The sequence below is a fragment of the Molossus molossus genome, unplaced genomic scaffold, assembly GCF_014108415.1.
Source record: "Molossus molossus isolate mMolMol1 unplaced genomic scaffold, mMolMol1.p scaffold_m16_p_16, whole genome shotgun sequence".
NCBI lineage: Eukaryota > Metazoa > Chordata > Mammalia > Chiroptera > Molossidae > Molossus > Molossus molossus.
This window is the reverse complement of record NW_023425351.1, coordinates 24,319,888-24,336,985: the sequence shown is the minus strand read 5'-3', so window position 1 is coordinate 24,336,985 and position 17,098 is coordinate 24,319,888. Positions and strand designations below refer to the sequence as shown.

General features: G+C 37.3%; 1 protein-coding gene and 1 non-coding gene across 7 annotated transcripts in view; both read right to left on the bottom strand.

Annotated features, from left to right (window-relative positions):
* CSPP1 (centrosome and spindle pole associated protein 1) overlaps positions 1-17,098 on the bottom strand; it is a 120,279-nt gene that overhangs the window by 79,344 nt on the left and 23,837 nt on the right. For 4 of the 6 annotated variants that reach the window (XM_036263916.1, XM_036263920.1, XM_036263917.1 and 1 more), the window contains exons 4-7: positions 7,464-7,567; positions 3,493-3,573; positions 2,363-2,464; positions 747-1,183 (exon numbers count right to left, since the gene is read on the bottom strand). In XM_036263916.1, the coding sequence (XP_036119809.1) occupies positions 747-1,183; positions 2,363-2,464; positions 3,493-3,573; positions 7,464-7,567 (724 nt within the window). Of the gene's footprint in view, positions 1-746; positions 1,184-2,362; positions 2,465-3,492; positions 3,574-7,463; positions 7,568-8,072; positions 8,111-17,098 lie in introns of those variants that run through there. The other 2 variants (XM_036263922.1, XM_036263921.1) reach the window with 2 other exon arrangements.
* Positions 13,081-13,214, bottom strand: LOC118631915. The gene has a single exon (XR_004959917.1). It is a non-coding gene; the product is annotated as a small nucleolar RNA SNORA31 (small nucleolar RNA).

Here is a 17,098-nt window from a genome sequence, read left to right as displayed (position 1 = left end):
GACTAAACAAAAATAAGAAATTACAAATAGTATTACGAAAACAATCATCCAAAGAAAGTAAAAAGCATGTGAAAATCTGATCAATAAAATTAGCGCCATTTCACTTAAATATTCAGTAAGTAACTTAAAAACAAAGAAATATATTAATAAAAGGATTTAGAGCATAGGAAAATGAAAGGAATAAACTGTATTCTATGAATTTTAAGGTGTCGTTTTCATCCCACATTCTAATATGTGAAACTAGCCATGAACCTGGTCTTAGGTCAAGTTCTTGCAGAGAGGATTTACTGTCCAGTCAGTCATCTAGGGGCACTGTGAATGTGAGACAACTGAATTCTCGCCTCGAGGTTTTTTGGACAATACTGGCAGCATGAATTCAGACTGCAAATCTGAATCAGTACTGGCTGACCATTCAATTCTCATGAAGTTATTTTTTCACTCCCTCTACTCAGTGCCAAGTTTGAGACATGAAAGTTTCTTGTCTGTCCATTTCTGTGGGAAAGTTTATCTCCTATTTAATTTTACATAAAGGCTGTAGCTTTTCAGTGTTCCAGCTTTATAACAGGGTCCTTTTCTCCCCATCTTGGTTGTTTTCTTTGTTACCTCAGTGGCACATAACATAATGGTGTAACTTAAAGCTGACAGCATCTTAGAATATGTAAATCGAATGAAACTTCCTAATATATTGATAAAAAGTAACAATAACATTGAGCAAGTTAATAAAATAAAAATGAAGTTGTAAATACCTGTCATTTGTATACACTCTCAAAGGTCTTCTATCAAAATCACTTTCATATCTAAACCTCTCGTCCATTTCTTCACTTACTTCAGGATCTTGGTCTGGTCTATAATACTGTCTGTCGAAGACACGATCCTCATTAAACCTGTCAAATCTTCTATCTGGAATGTCAATCTTGCTGGCAAACCTTTGATGTTTTTTATTGGAAATGTCCACTTCATTTGTTTTTTTAATGACTCTTCTATTCCTCAATTCAATTTCATCATCTAGTTGTCGGTATCTGTCCTCCTCTAGTCGTCTTTGGTTTAGAAGCTCTTCATATGTCTCTGAAGGCGTTAAGACATCTCTCCTAGGATCTTCTGAATTTTGGCAAGATGTTTGTATTTGTGAAGGTAAATCAGGTTTAACTTGACTAATAGGTTTTTTATTTCTTTGATTTTTGTGCTGGTCAATTAAAAAAAAAAAAGAAACATCTTAATGAGGTGCTATGTCTTAAGAGGTAATTAAACACGCAAATGATGCTTAGTCTATTTATCATCTCGACTTTAAGGCTTAATCACCCATAAGAAATATCTAACATTAGAAAATTTATCTTTATTTTTATGTTGTTAATCCTCACCAGAGGATATATTTTTCCACTGACTTTTTTTTTAGAGAGAGTGGAAGGGAGGGAGATAGGGAGAATCACTGATTGGTTGCTTCCCGAAAGCACCCCAACTGGGTCCAGGGATCGAACCTGCAACCGAGGTACACACCCTTGCCTGGAAATCAAATCCAAGACCCTTCAGTATACGGGCCACCTCTCTAACCACTGAGCAACACCGGACAGGGCAGAAAACTTATCCTTTAATAACACTTAATAAATATTAAATATACAGGCACCAGTAATATGGATAAAGTGGCTACAAAAAGAGAAGATAAACTAAATGCAAATTGCTATCCTTCATCATACTTTGGCAGTTAAATATTGCTTCAAAATATTTCAAGTTAAATTCTTCTCAACACAGCCCTGGCCAGTTCAGTCAAGGGCACATACCTGGGTTGCAGGTTTGAGCACTGGCCTGGGTCAGGGTTGTGCAGGCGGCAACCAATCATGTGTCTCTCTCATATTGAGGTTTCTCTCTCTCTCTCCTCCCTCCTCCCTCCTCCCTCCTCCCTCCCTACCTACCAGTCTAAAAGAAAGAAAAAAAAACCAATGGACAAATATCGAGTGAGGGTTAACAAAAAAAAAAAAATCTCAACACAAAGAATTCAGAAGGTAGTAAATTTTTGGCCCTTGTAACATCAACCATTCTTAAATTTGGAAGATATATACTTATAAATTGTCAACATTAAAAAAACAAACAAAAAAAAAACAAAACACTTAAACAAAAATCACTTAAAACCATTCGCTAAAATTAAATCTCCCCCATGCAGTTCATGTTAAAAAGTAAGGTAAGTTCTTCAATATGAGATAAAACCATTAGCAAAACTGAATATTTAAATGTCCCGTGTTTGGTTCAATTTGGCTTTTTTAAATATTACATTAAAAACCAAGTGAAATATCTAACAAAAATATTTCAAGTAAGCATAAAATATTCATCTTGTAGTGTTAAAGATTTACTTTATAAGCACAATACCTACCTCTAAACCTGTCTTTTCTACCTGTCTAAACTTTTCAGTGGATTCTTCCTTACCCCTGAGAAACTGATTGTATTCTTTGTTGCGTTCAAGTTTCAACCTTTCCTTAAAAGACACCAAAAAACAATATTAACTTCAACTTCAGGAAACAGTACCTTAATGTTAAATCAGACACACAAATCAGAGATCTTACCCAGAATCAAATTTTACTAATAATTTCAAGAATAGTAATAGCAGCAAAGCACCAGAGAAGCAGGAGGTTATAGACCAGTGCAGGTCCCCTTTCTTGTCATGTTAAAATACACATTATGCCATGCTTAGGTCCAAATTAACACAAGGTCACTAATAGAAGGGAGCTGCTTCACTTGTGAAAGAACTGCATTTTACACTTCAGTAGTTGCATAGCTCAGATGACATTTTCCAAGTGGCCATGCCCCATAAATCCATGGATTTGTGATTTATCAACAGCAATCTGAGACAATCCACATGCACTATGTCAAAAGCACCATAAACAAATCTTTTCCACTAATAAATACACAATGTGTTTGCCAGGAAGTCTGTCAATAACATGTTCCCAAGAAGATCCAACCAGGTTACTTTCCTTCTCAGAGCTATCTCCTACTCCAACCTCCACCCCTTCCCAAAAGACCTGCTAGTACCCACTGAAAACATAAAAAGGTTAAGCTATCATAGACAGTAAAATATTATAATGTAAATGTTCTAGTGAAACCTCTAAAGAGTATGTACAGGTATTTGTGGAATAACAGAAAGAGACATTCAGATCACCCTACAGAAAAGCTCAGTATACCCTCCTATCCACTCATCTCACTGTGTTACAGAGCATAAACTTTATAGCTCAGGGACCAACACTGAATAATGTGAATTCTGAATATTTAATTGATCAACATATTAAAGAAATATATATTACATGCTTACAAATGTAATGTTCAAAATATATTTTTAAACAGCATAACTAGAGACTCTACAGATTTTTTTTGGGGGGGGAATATATATATATTCAAGTACAGAAAATGATGTAATCTTCTGTATGCATTTAAATTTAGAATATGTTCTTTCATGATTTTGAACCCTCATAAAACTGTTACCCAGAATAACTACTCCCATCCACCTACCTTGGCAGATAATCTGTCACCAATAGGAAGAGAAACTCCCAGAGTGGATGCATCTGTTTCACATGTGGATAGAAAATTTTTCTGTATATATACACATAAAAGGATATCATTTAATTGCCTTCATAAAATGTTTCATAAATGTGTCTTTAAGTTCAGTATTCTAAGCTATTATATTATGCAGAGCAAAAAAATAAAATGGAGATGAAGACAGATCACAATTAGAAAAAAGAGAATTTTCTTCCAATCAACAAATCCCTGAAGAGAAGAATCAGGTCTTAATTTTTATTTGCAGTACATATGTATCTATTGATTCAAGATAATTTTATAAAGCATAAGAAAAAAAACTGTTTCTTAATTCATATTCCTCTTCTAAGAAGATATTCTTCATTCTCAATGACCTATTAGTCTTTTGTTAATGTTCTTTAGAAGGTGATAAGTGCTATGACAAAATAAATATATAAAAAGAACTGACTACAGGTAGTCCAGGTTTCCAAGTAATGGGACTGGGAAAAACAGAAATCTAGAATTTCCTTTTTTAGATATGTTCGACATAAGATACTCATTAGATTTCTAAGTGAAAATGTCAAATAGGCAGAAGTTCAGGAAAGAAGACTGGGCTGAAATTATAAATTTACTGATTCAATTTAACAACTGCTCTTCTGAGAATACATCCTTCCTGTTACATGGTCAAGTGTCTTTCATTCTGAAAACAAGAAAGATGATGGAGATGGTAATTGTTTTTTAATGTTTCTCATTGCCAAAATTTAAAGATCTGATTTTTTTTAGAAATAACCTTACTATCTACAAGCCTGGCTTCCAGAAGCCACAAGAAATACAGAAAGAATAGGACTTGGAAAGTGTGCATGACCCAGGAGCTGAGGAAACCACTGCAGCCACCTCCCCATATCCTATGTAATTTTCTTCGTCCTTTGCTTTCCTTTCCACTACCATTTTCTGAGATGTCAACCAAAACTGTGTCTTTCATATTAAGGAACTACTGTTCCTTTACCACAACTACATTCCTGATAATCCAACATCAAAAACTCCTTCACAGCCCTTTAAATTTTGTTGTTTTTGTTTTTTATCCTCACCCGAGGATATTTTTCCATTTTTTGTACAGATAGAGTGGGAGGGAGAGAGAGAGAGAAACATCGATGTGAAGGGACACATCGAGTGGCTGCCACCCATACGACCAACCAGGGCCGGGGACAAACTGCAACCGAAGTACGTGCCCTTAGCGGGAACCGAACCCGGGTCTCTCCGGACCGCAGGCCAACGCTCTAACCGCTGAGCCAAACTGGCCAGGGCAGCCCTTTAAATTTAAATATTTGTACTCCTTGATCTTCCCTTTTGTAAAGGCAATTTCTTCTTATGCCTCCCACTACCATACTTTTTTTAAAAAATTATGTATCTATGAAGTAATGTAAAATCCACAAGTGAAAATGATAGATATCCAAGGAAAACCCCACCCAATAAAGAGTGGGGTGGGGACGATAAGGAGATACAAGGCCAGGGAGGCAGGCTGGAACATGAAAGACCTTGCATGCCATCCTACAGGATTCTAATTTTTATCCTGGAGAGAGAGAGTGAAAAGACATTGAGGTATTTAAATAGGTAAAGGGCAGAATCATTCTGGAAAGCAGCATGGAGAGTGGAATAACAATTAATGGAAGGAGATCAGTTAAAAATCTGCAGTATTAATTTAAGACAAGAAGATAAAAGTCTCTAACATACAGAACTGTCCTAAAACAGTTATCAAGCTCCTCACAGGCTGCTTAAGCACAATGTTTCACCACTGCCTATCATACACCAAGTTAAAAATCAACTGCCTTCTAACCAGATCCTATTCTATCCACATCATTACTTCTTATTACTCTAAAGAAGAATCAAATTCACCCTGGCTGGTTTGGCTCAACGGTTAGAGGGTTGGCCCATGAACCAATGAGTCACGGGTTCAATTCCAGTCAAAGACATGTACCTCGGTTGCGGTTTGTCCTACACCCTGGTCGGGTCATGCAGGAGGCAACCAGTCGATGTGGCTCTATCACATTGATGTTTCTCTCCGTCTCTCTCTCTCTCCCCCTCCCTCCCACTCTATCTAATGATAAACAGAAAAATATCCTCAGGTGAAGTATAAAAAAATAAAAAAGAAGAATCTAACTCAATCAGGCTGGTAAACCTAATATGCCTCGTTCATAAAAAGCTAAAGTCTACCCCCAAGTCCTCCTTTATTCTAAACTCTATATCAGAAAAACTTCCCCTCCTCCCTCGATTCACCCTCTAGAACATACAAATTCTATCCTACAATTCTTACAAAATAACACTTTGAGGCTTTTCCTAATCATTCTATCTTTCTTATTTAGAGTGATCACTTTCTGAATTGCATAAATGTTAACTCCACAGCTATATTCTAAGCCCCTTGAAGACAGTATTCATACCTGATTCATCTTCATGGTAAATCTTTAAAAAGTGTTTGTTGAACAATGAATGGATGTCGTGAGATTCTTTTTAAGAAGTTTTATAAAACTGTCTTTGTTTTCCAATATAAATTTACAAATGCAATCCACAGGTTTGGATGCAAAAATATGAAGTGATCCAAATTCTGACAACACATAGTTCAAAAACATCTTAGAGTATCTTGAATATCCTATTATTTTATGAATCTTAATGTGACTACAGCAATATTTGAAAAACAAAACTGGCATGATGAAAACAAATGGACTACAATAGATGTAGAATATTTCTAAAGGATGCATAAGAAAGCAACAAAAACAAAGGCAAAGCAGAAATCAAAAATAATGCTTAACTGGATTAATGGAAAATTATAATGTCATCTTGCTCAAAGCAAAATCATAAAATGGTACCATTCTATAGTCTCAAAATCACAAATGAAGCTATTTTTTTCATGGGAGAGCAGCACTATCACAGGTGCCAATGATGGCAAGCTACTAGATCTAAAATGAATCTAAAGGAAAACATTTTGCAGGTAACCCTACCTTTCTCTTTGCTTCTGTAATACCCTAAAGTCAAGGGAAACAAACCATTGAAAAAATGTATTCAAAGTCCTTTCTCTCCATGTGCAGATCAGAATAAATAAGAGAGCATTTATAAATTTGGAACAAACATTATAAAGTAGTTAAAAAACTAAAGACTATCTTAGGATGACTACAAACATCATGCATATTTAAAGTAATTTTATAACCTAAAAAGTAAACTGCGTTTTAAACCTTATAATAAATCTTCAGTTTAGCTATTATATAATTGAACAAAATGTACTAAAAACAAGAGTTCTGCTAAATATACAGATTAAATCATAAAGCAAAGACTTTGGTGGGTAAATATGTTAAACTTAGCTCTCATAGAAAAGTAATTAGCAACTAGCCCTGGCCAGTTTGGCTCAGCGGTTAGAGCGTCAGCCTGCGGTCTGGAGAGACCCGGGTTCGGTTCCCGCTGGGGGCACGTACTTCGGTTGCAGTTTGTCCCCGGCCCTGGTTGGTCGTGCGGGTGGCAGCCACTCGATGTGTCCCTTCACGTCGATGTTTCTCTCTCTCCCTTCCTCTCTCTCCCTCCCACTCTATCTGTACAAAAAAAGGAAAAATATCCTTGGATGAGGATAAAAAATAAAAAAAAAAAAGAAAAGTAATTAGCAACTAAAACTTCATTTGTTATTTTAATACATGGTTAGGCTACCTTAACCCATGATAACTTTACAGATATTACCAACCAGAATTTATGATTCCATTTAAAATTAGAACCCACTGCCCTACTTCAAAAAATCGAGAGTCTGCTCTTCCACGGCACCAGTTCTCAGCACCAATTCTTTCTGTTAGTGTCATTCATGTCACTCAACTCTCTCTGTAACATCCCACTGCTGGATGCCACTGAAAACCTAAAACTTAACACATATAAAACCTTAGGAAAACAGATAACTTTTGAAGCATAAGACTCAACTAGTTAACAGAACTATTTACCTGAGTAAGATAGCGTCTGTAATCTTGCCGCAATTCTTCTTTAAGTTTATGTTTCTTCCGTTCATAGTCTTCCCCAAGTGGTAAACTCAATCCATAATCAAGTCCTAGAAAGAAAATAACTTCTTAAAGCAATGTAGCTCATTTGAAACCAATCTCAATTTCAATACAATCTCCTGTAACAAAGCACAGTAGGAAGGAACAAAGTCATGTTGATTCTGAGACTGGGATCTAGATAATAAATTTTTTATTGGAAAATATTGCTCCCACCCCATGAACCGCAGCCCCCCAGCTCTCCTCCTGCCCAGAACTACCACCATTATTGTTTCTTTCTGACTCCTTCCAGAGACTTTTTACACATCTATATAAACAGATACTACATATATTATCTTGTTTGTTTGCATATGTGTGTGCGCACACATGTTTGTGTATTATATTTACTTATTCCCCCCTTAGATAATGGTTCTGCATTGTTTGGCACCTTGCTTTTCCAAAAACAGAGAAATTAAAGCATAGAAAATATTTAGGGCTGGCCGGTTTGGCTCAGTGGTTGGAGCCATCGGCCCATGGACCAAAGAGTCGTGGGTTCAATATCCAGTCAAGGACACGTACCTCAGTTGTGGGTTCGATCTCTGGTCCTAGTTGGGATTATGTGGGAGGCAACCAGTCAAGTGTGTCTCTCTTACATCAATGTTTCTCTCTCTCGCTCTCTCTTTCTCCCGTCCTCTCTTCCTCCCACTCTATCTAAAAAAAAAAAAAAAAAATCAATTGAAAAATATCCTCGGGTGAGGATAAAAATATTTACGTCAGTTAATTCTACTGAAATGTCTATAAAAATACCTACAACAATTTAATGCCTGTTTTCAATCTGAAAATTAACATGATTTTTAACCTATAAAAATATCCTTTCTATGACATTTTTGAGAAAAATTAGGACAACGCATGGCTCAGATTGAAATTTCCAAAAACTTTTCAAGCTAAGCTACCAATTTTGATTTCACATATATGGATATTAATTTTTACTGTGCTAAAATATACGTAATATAAAATTTACCACTTTATTATAGGTGTACAATTCAGTGCCATTAGGTTCACTGAAAATGTACAATCATCATCACTGTTCATTTCCAAAATGTTTTCATCATCCCAAAAAAAAGCTCTGTGAAAGGATAATTTTTAAAAAAAACTTCAATTTCAAGCCGTGTTTCCTTACATAGAGTTCAAAAATAAAATTACATTTTGGACAGTGACAATAGTAATGCCTGCATAACTTATAAATATGCTAAAAAACACTAAATTGTATAATTTAATGAGTAAATTTTACGCTATCAATGATATCTCAATAAAGCTGCTATAATCACATTACTTTTCAAATATTTTAAATACTAAAATACTATGTCAAGAAGCATCGATATCAGATAAGTATTTGATTTCTGAAGCTGCTCTACCTTTTTTAGTCCTACTATATAATACTATAGTATAAAAAATTATTATTTCTAAACAAAATAAAAATTTTCCTTAGAGAGTCAGCTACAACCAATGCACATAAAGTAAGTGGCTGCAGTTTATGAACTGATAAGGATGTTGCCATTTTTGTGCCTTATTCTTCATAATGCAGCTAAATGATGGGAACTTATGAGTGTGTCATATCACTGCATTATTACATCACTGAAATATTTCAGGGGCAAAAGGCCAAAGTTGTATGAATGTCTATTGATTTTTCTGTAATACTAAATTCCACATTCCACTATAAACACTGTGGAATTCTCTTTATAAACACTTCTAGCCTACTTAACTCTTGATGAAGGTATAACAGAGGATTCCTTAGGACACCTCTCACTCAGGCTCCCAGATCTCTTTCCAAAAGAATCTAAAGCATTCCATATGCTTGGAATTTTAACTCATCCTAGACAGGCATTCTTTCCTCACAAAGGAATCTAAACCTTATTTTTAAAGATACAGAATTTAAGCCTAAAGAGAGAAAGCTTTAATTCTTACTTTGAGAATGGAGTACCACAAAAGAAACTAACTATAAAATCCATTAAAGCCAAGTCCATGCTGTATACAATTTTATAATGCCTGGCACACAACTTGCACCCCAGAAATGTTCCCTGACTAAAGGTAGAATGAATATATGAATGAATGCCTGAGTATGAGGAAGGAACGAGAGAAAGGAAGGACACACTATTTTTAGTATTTATTTTTGCTTTTAGTCTAACTGCACAGAGAGAGGAAGCATAATAACTAGTAACCACAGTTCCTATCTCTAGTTACAAAGTCACAAAGGATGCTCTACTCTGTCAAAGAGAAAAAAACATGCAGTGAGGATGATGCCTCCCAATGTGCCAGGCTTTCCTCTTAGGAACAACAAGTAATTTACAGCTTTCTAAAAAGTCATTATGTTTAAGGTGGATTTTACTACTGTTTTTCAATTTTGCTTGGCAGACTTATATGAAAGAATAAAAAAAAAAAAGTGATTCATTTTCATTTATAAATTACTGTTCATACTAAGTTTACTTTTATTTATCAAGAGTATTTGCTTTTTACCATTCATTCAAATAGTACTGTAATAATTGTCTTTTAAAAAGAATGTAGGTCTTCTGATTTATAATTTTATTAATGTAAGATTTAGTCAACAGAAAATACTAGCTTTTTTTTTTTTTTTTTTTTTATCCTCACCCGAGGATATTTTTCCATTTTTGTACAGATAGAGTGGGAGGGAGAGAGAGGAAGGGAGAGAGAGAGAGAAACATCGACGTGAAAGGGACACATCGAGTGGCTGCCACCCGCACGACCAACCAGGGCCGGGGACAAACTGCAACCGAAGTACGTGCCCTCAGCGGGAACCGAACCCGGGTCTCTCCGGACCACAGGCCGACGCTCTAACCGCTGAGCCAAACTGGCCAGGGCATAGCTTTTTAATTCTTATTTTTGTCATCCAGTACCAACATTTTATGGCATTAAAGGTAAGTCATCAAAATAAAATTAAGAACTATATGGGAACAATTTAAATATTTCTGTTCACTTAAAGCTATGCATTAACAATGGCATGTCAGTGAACTTAAAGAGCTAAGAAACACGGTGTGACTTAATTATTCAGAGCAGCTGTCTTCTGATGGTTCTGTTGGCAAGTAAGGCCTTAAATGTCATCTTAGAGTCATTTGAAGTGATGTCACCTCACCAAGTATAACACAAATGACTCTAAGATAGTTAACATTATGTTTCAGAACTACATCAATTACAAGTATTTGGTTTCTCTAGTGTTTGTGAGTTAGATAAAATATTTAAAACAATCTTTTAAAAATCCATATACCTCCCAACATAGCACTCATAATAAACACTTAATAAAACAAATTACCACGGGACATTTAGTTTCCTTTTCTCATTATTATATTATCATGAAAAAGCATTATATAGAATAAAGAGCAAATTATAAGAAATAATAATAGGCCTTTCCACAAGCAGGTGACTTATCAAGAGATATGAATAAAATAAAAAAGTTACTAAAATCATTCTTTCTGTAAAAAAAGAGATATCAATACATTAATTGAGTAGAACACTGTATTCATAGCTGAACGGTATTACAAATCACCCACTTGTGCAAACTGAACAAAAGAGGCAGAATGTCTGGGATTTAGTGTGTAATAAGAGAAACCTAAGACTACATATGCTTAAAAAAAATAATTAAAAAGTACAAGTAAAAATTAGTAAAAAATCAACTATTTCCTTTTGTCTATTTTCAAAAGTCTTTATATTCATTTTTTGGCTTAGTCTCAACTCTAGAGCTTCTCTGCAAATGTAAAATTCTGCTATTGCTCCTTTCTGATTTTATTTTTAAATTACAACGTAATTATTTTCTTCTTTATAATTATTTCCTTTCCAAATTTCCATTAACTATATTTAAAATTAATTTTTTATTTTTATTTTTTTTTATTTTTTTTTATTTATTTATTTTTTTTATCCTCACTCGAGGACATTTTTTGATATTTTGTTCAGATAGAGTGGGAGGGGAAGAGAGAGAAACATCGACGTGAACGGGACACATCGAGTGGCTGCCACCCACGCAACCCAATCAGGGCCGGGGACAAACTGCAACCAAGGTACGTGCCCTTAGAGGGAACTGAACCCCGGTCTCTCCAGACCGCAGGCCAAGGCTCTAACCGCTGAGCCAAACTGGCCAGGGCAAAATTAATTTTTTAAAATCATATCAAATAATTTCTAGTAACAAGAGTAAAATCTCTTATCTTACTTCAGTAATCTATAATCTTTTTCCTTGCAAATATCCAAAATGACTTCACAGCATGAAAGATAAAATAAATCTGGTGCATTTTGGAGTCTGAAATGATGATCAATGGCATTTTGACGTAACAGTGAGAGACACTGCCCAGAAATGGTGGGCAAAAACACCTCAGGACTACAGACACTGAAAACAAAGTCCTAGAGTACCCAAAGTTTAGAGGTGAGGGTGCTGAAAAGGAACCAGAAAAGACTGAAGTGTGTTGGGAGTCCTCAAAAACCAGAAAGACTCACAGAATGCAGAAGTCATTATATTCACAATTACAGCTTATTACAGTGAAACAGTACAAAGCAAAATTAGCAAAGGAAAAAGGCACAGAGGGCAAAACCCAGAGAAAACTAAGAGCAAACTTCCAAGAGTTTTTCCCAGTGGAATCACCTAGGTTGAGCCTAATTCCTCCAGCAAGAAGTTGTGACAACCCACGTGAAGTGTTGCCTACCAGGGTAGCTCATTACAGACTCAGTGCCCTAGGCTTTTATTAGCAGGTGGTCACATAGGCACCTTCTGCCTAGCACTACCAAGACTTCCCAAAAGGAAAGAAGTTATTCTGCATAAATCACATGGTTTATACAAAACAGTTTGGGCACAATGAACTACTGTTATCATTTAAGGAAAGTTTTATATCAGTATAGAAAACTGTTTACTAGCTAGGTTTCAGATAATAGCCAAGAGCCAGGGCCTTATAGGCAGGCCTTTCTAAGGATAGGCAGGGCTGCTCTGTTAAGAAGTGTAAGTCCTTGCCCTGGCCAGTTTGGCTCAACGGTTAGAGCGTTGGCCCACGGACTAGAGAGTCCTGGGTTCGGTTCCCGCTAAGGGCACGTACCTTGGATGCAGTTTGTCCCTGGCCCTGGTTGGGGTCATGTGGGTGGCAACAAGCCAATGTGTCTCTCTCACGTCGATGTTTCTCTCTCTCTCTTTCCCCCTCTCCCTCCCTCTCCCACATCTGAAGATAAATGCAAAAAAATGTCCTCAGGTAAGGATAAAAAAAAAAAAAAAATAGAAGGGTAAGTCCTTGCCCAAAGGCACAGCACGTAGACCAAAAACAAGGAAGTCGATAACTTCAATATAATACAGTAAGTGCTATTTGACACCTTCTATAACCTACTGCAAGTACCAATCAGTTTGCTACACAATGAACTTTCCTTTCACCCAGAGATAAGGTGGGTTATTAACAGTTTTATTCCAGAGTAGGCTGACTTTTTTTACTCAAATTTTAGATTCTTTTTTGGAAAAAACAACAACAGGCTTTTCACTGTTTACACCATTATTTCTCAGTTGCAAAAATTATCTCTCCAGTTTTATTCCCGTGTTACCATTTTTTCCTCCTGTATTCCCCCATTCAATCTTGTCTGCCATAATCAGACAGACAGAAAGGGCAAGGACACTTTTTTTCTCGCATCTGTAGTGGAAACCTTAACAGCAGACAGTAACTGCTCCAGGTCTGTCAATAGATGCATTAGGTTGCTTCTTATTCGTCAGAGGTCATGATCATGTCCCTATACTATTAATCATAAAAGCAGTATCTATAAATGCAGATGAGGATCTATACTACCACATATAAAAAAAGAAGAGAGGGCTATATACATGTGTGCACAGTCTAGTCATGAAATTATATATGAAAAACTGCTTTAATAAGAGAAACTGAAGGACAGGACTGGGAGAATGTTAAGTAATAGAAAAAATATATATTGGTCTCCACCCCCAGTTCCTAGCACAGAATACCTACAACCCTTGCAATTTCCTAAGTGATAAGAATATTGGGAGCATCTCTTGCTCTAATATTTATCTTTGACCCCATTCCTGACACAGGCTCCTAAAACCCTTATAAATTCCTAAGTGATAAGAGCACTGGTCAAGATGGTAAAGTAGGTAAACACTGTGCTCATCTCCTCCCACAACAGTATCAAAATTAAAATTAAATTATAGAACAACCAAACAACCATCACTGAGAACCACCTGAAGACTAGCTAAACACAATTCACAGAAGTAGACACAAGAAGACTGATGGAGAGGCAAAAATGCAGAATGGGGAGGCCTGCACCAACAGTGTGACAATTAAGAATGAGAAGGGATATCTTAGTTACAGAAGTCCCCCTGTGAAGGGCAAGGGGTCCCCAGCTTCATATCAGGCTCCCCAGCCCAGGGTAAAACGTCCAAGGAGTCCCCATAACATCTGGCTGTGAAAACTAGCATGGTTTATGTCCGAGTGAGTTGGAGGGCTGCTGGAGTCCCAGGTGTTCTTTTTGAGGAGCCCATGCTCAGACTGGGCTCCAGTGCTGGGGCAGCAAGTCAAGGGATGTGCGAGAGGAACTAAATTGACAGGCTTCAGGGCAAGGAATAAAGGGGCAGAGGTCAGGGCAGTTATCTCTGAGACAGAATCGCTGGCAGGTGCCACTGATCCTTTGTTGAATATTCCCCTTACCCATCTGGAAAGTGGACAGAAAGGCTCCAAATGTAAGCTCTCCATTAACTTGGCTAACACCATTCACCCTGCCCTGGTGATTACCTGAGACCCCTCCTCAACACAAATAGCATGCCTGATCTGAGTGGCCTCCAGTGGCTTCACACAATTGCCCTGCCTTGGTTTATGCTGTGGACTTTCCTAAAATCTTGCAAAGGTCCACAATCCCAAATAAGCAGTTACTTGTCTTGGTGTGCTGTATATCTCTTGCTAAGTGGCCCCAAGCATGGCACAAGGGACAACCTGTTTCAATTTGCACTATAACTCCTGTCATGTGGCCCCAAGCCTGGGATAAACTGTGGCCAGTGTTGGCTTGGAACATAGTTTCAACTAAGTGGTCACAAACTCAGCACAAGTGGCAGCTGGCCTCCGCTCACATCATGATACCCACTAGATGGACCCAAGCCCAGCACTAGTAGCAGACAGCCTCGATTCACAGGATAGCCTCTCCCAAGTAACTCCAAAACAAGCACAAACAACAACAACCAATTGCAGATCACTTTGTAGCTCCCACTAGGTGGCCCAAATCTGGGTACAAATGGCAGTGGACCTTGGCCTGCATTAGAGTCCCTCCTAAGAAGCTCCAGAACTAACACACCTGATGGCTGGCTTCAGATCATACCAGAGCATCACCCATAAAGTTCCACAAACAACACACCCAAAGGGCAGACTCAGCTGGCACCAGAGCCCGACCCACTAAGGAACTTCTGCTCCACAGAGTCAGCCCCCACACAAGAGCTTGTCTGCTATAGTCACAGCCAGCCCTCACAGCCACTTAAGCTGAGGGTCAGTCCCACACACTGATGTGCCAACAGCAATCAGGGCTCAACTACAACAGGAAGGTATCCAGCTCAGGTGAATAAGGAGATTGTGCCACCAGTAAATACCTATTACATAAGGCCACTCTGCCAAGACTGAGAGACATAGCAGATCTACCTAATATACAGAAACAAACACAGGAGTCAGCCAAATGAAGAAACAAAGAAACATGTCCCAAATGAAACAGTAGGGCAAAACTCCAGAAAAAGAACTAAATAAAATGGACACAAGCAATCTACCAGATACAGAGTTCAAAACACTGGTTATAGGGATTTTCTCAATTAACCTAAGGAAAAAATAGATGGACTCGGTAGAAACCTCAACAAAGAGATTAAAACCATAAAAACAAATCAGTCAGATAAGAATACAAGAACTGAAATGAAAAATACATTACAGGGAATCAATTGAGGATTAGATGAAGCAGAGGACTGACTCAGCAATCTAGAAGATAAGGTATCACAAAACACCCACTAAGAACAGCTAAAAGAAAAAAGAATTCCAAAAATTTAGGATAGTTTAGGGATCTCTTGGGCAATAAGAAGCATATCAATATTTGCATCATAGGGTTACCAGAAAGAGAAGAGAGAGTACAAGGGATTGAAAACCTTTCTGAAGAAATAATGACACATCATAATTAAAATGCTAAAGGTTCAAGACAAAAACAATCTTAAAAGTAGAGAAGGAAAATCATTTAGTTGCGTACAAGGGAGCTTCCCATAAGATTGTCAGCTTGACTTCTAAGAAATTTTGCAGGCTTGAAAGGCTCGAAATGTTCAACTGATGAAAAGAAAACACCTACAACAAAGTTTCCTCTACCCGGAAAGGCTATCATTTAGAATCTATAGAGAAAGAAGAGCTTCCCAGACAAAAAAAAAAGCTAACGAAGTTAATCAGCACCAAACCAGTATTACAAGAAATATTAAAGGTACCTTTTTAAGTAGAAAAAAATGATCAGCCCAGCTGACGTTGGCTCAGTGGTTGAGTGTCAACTCATGCATCGATTCCCAGTCAGGGCACATGCTCAGGTTGGGCCAAATCTCCAGTGGGGGGCATGCAGGAGGCAGCCAATCGATGTTCTCTCTCATCGATGTTTCTATCTCTCTCTCCCTCTCCCTTCCTCTCTCTCTAAAATCCATAAAGAAAAAAAAATTTTTTTAAAGAAATGATCAAAAATATTAATAATAAAATATAGAAAAAAAATGCTCACTGACAAAGGCAAACACTTAGTAAAGCAGCAGATTAACCAACTATAAAGCTAGTATAAATGCTAAAAGACAAAAGTAGGATTACATATTACATCATATGCATAACAATAAATCTAGGAATACACAGAAACATACTTACAAAAGCAGCAAAAATAATGACAAAAATAAACTTGGGCCCTGGCCAGTGTGATTCAGTTGGTTAGGTGTCATCCCCTGCACAGAAAGGTTGCTGGTTCAATTCCAGGTCAGGGCACATACCTGGGTTGAAGGGCTCGATCACCGGTGAGGGGCATGTAGGAGGCAGCGAATCAATGCTTCCCTCTCACATTGATGTTTCTCCCTTTCCCCCTTCCTACCTCTCTCTCTAAAAATCAATAGAAAAATATATATATATATTTTAAAAGCAACTTGGGAGGACTCTGGCCGGTGCAGCTCAGTGGTTAGAGTGTTGGCCTGTGCACCAAAAGTCATGGGTTACATTCCTAGTCAAGGGCACGTACCTGCTCGAGCGCTCACTCACTCTTGCTCTCGCTCTCTCCCTCCCTCCCTCCCTCACCTCTCTCCCCCTTCCACTCCCTCTAAAAATCAATGGGGAAAAAAAAAATATCCTCAGGTGATATTTTTTAAGGAAGTTGGTAAAAACTGTACTGATTTTAGAATGCATTCTAACTTAAGGAACTGTCGATTTAAAATAGGCTGTTATAAAACAGAGTTTGGTATATATGAAACACATGGTAACAACAAGTTAAAAATCTACAAGAGATAGATAAGAAATAAAGAGAAAGAAATCCAAACATTACAGAAAGTCATCAACACACAGAGAAGAGAGCAAGAAAATAAGAAAGGAACAGGGAAC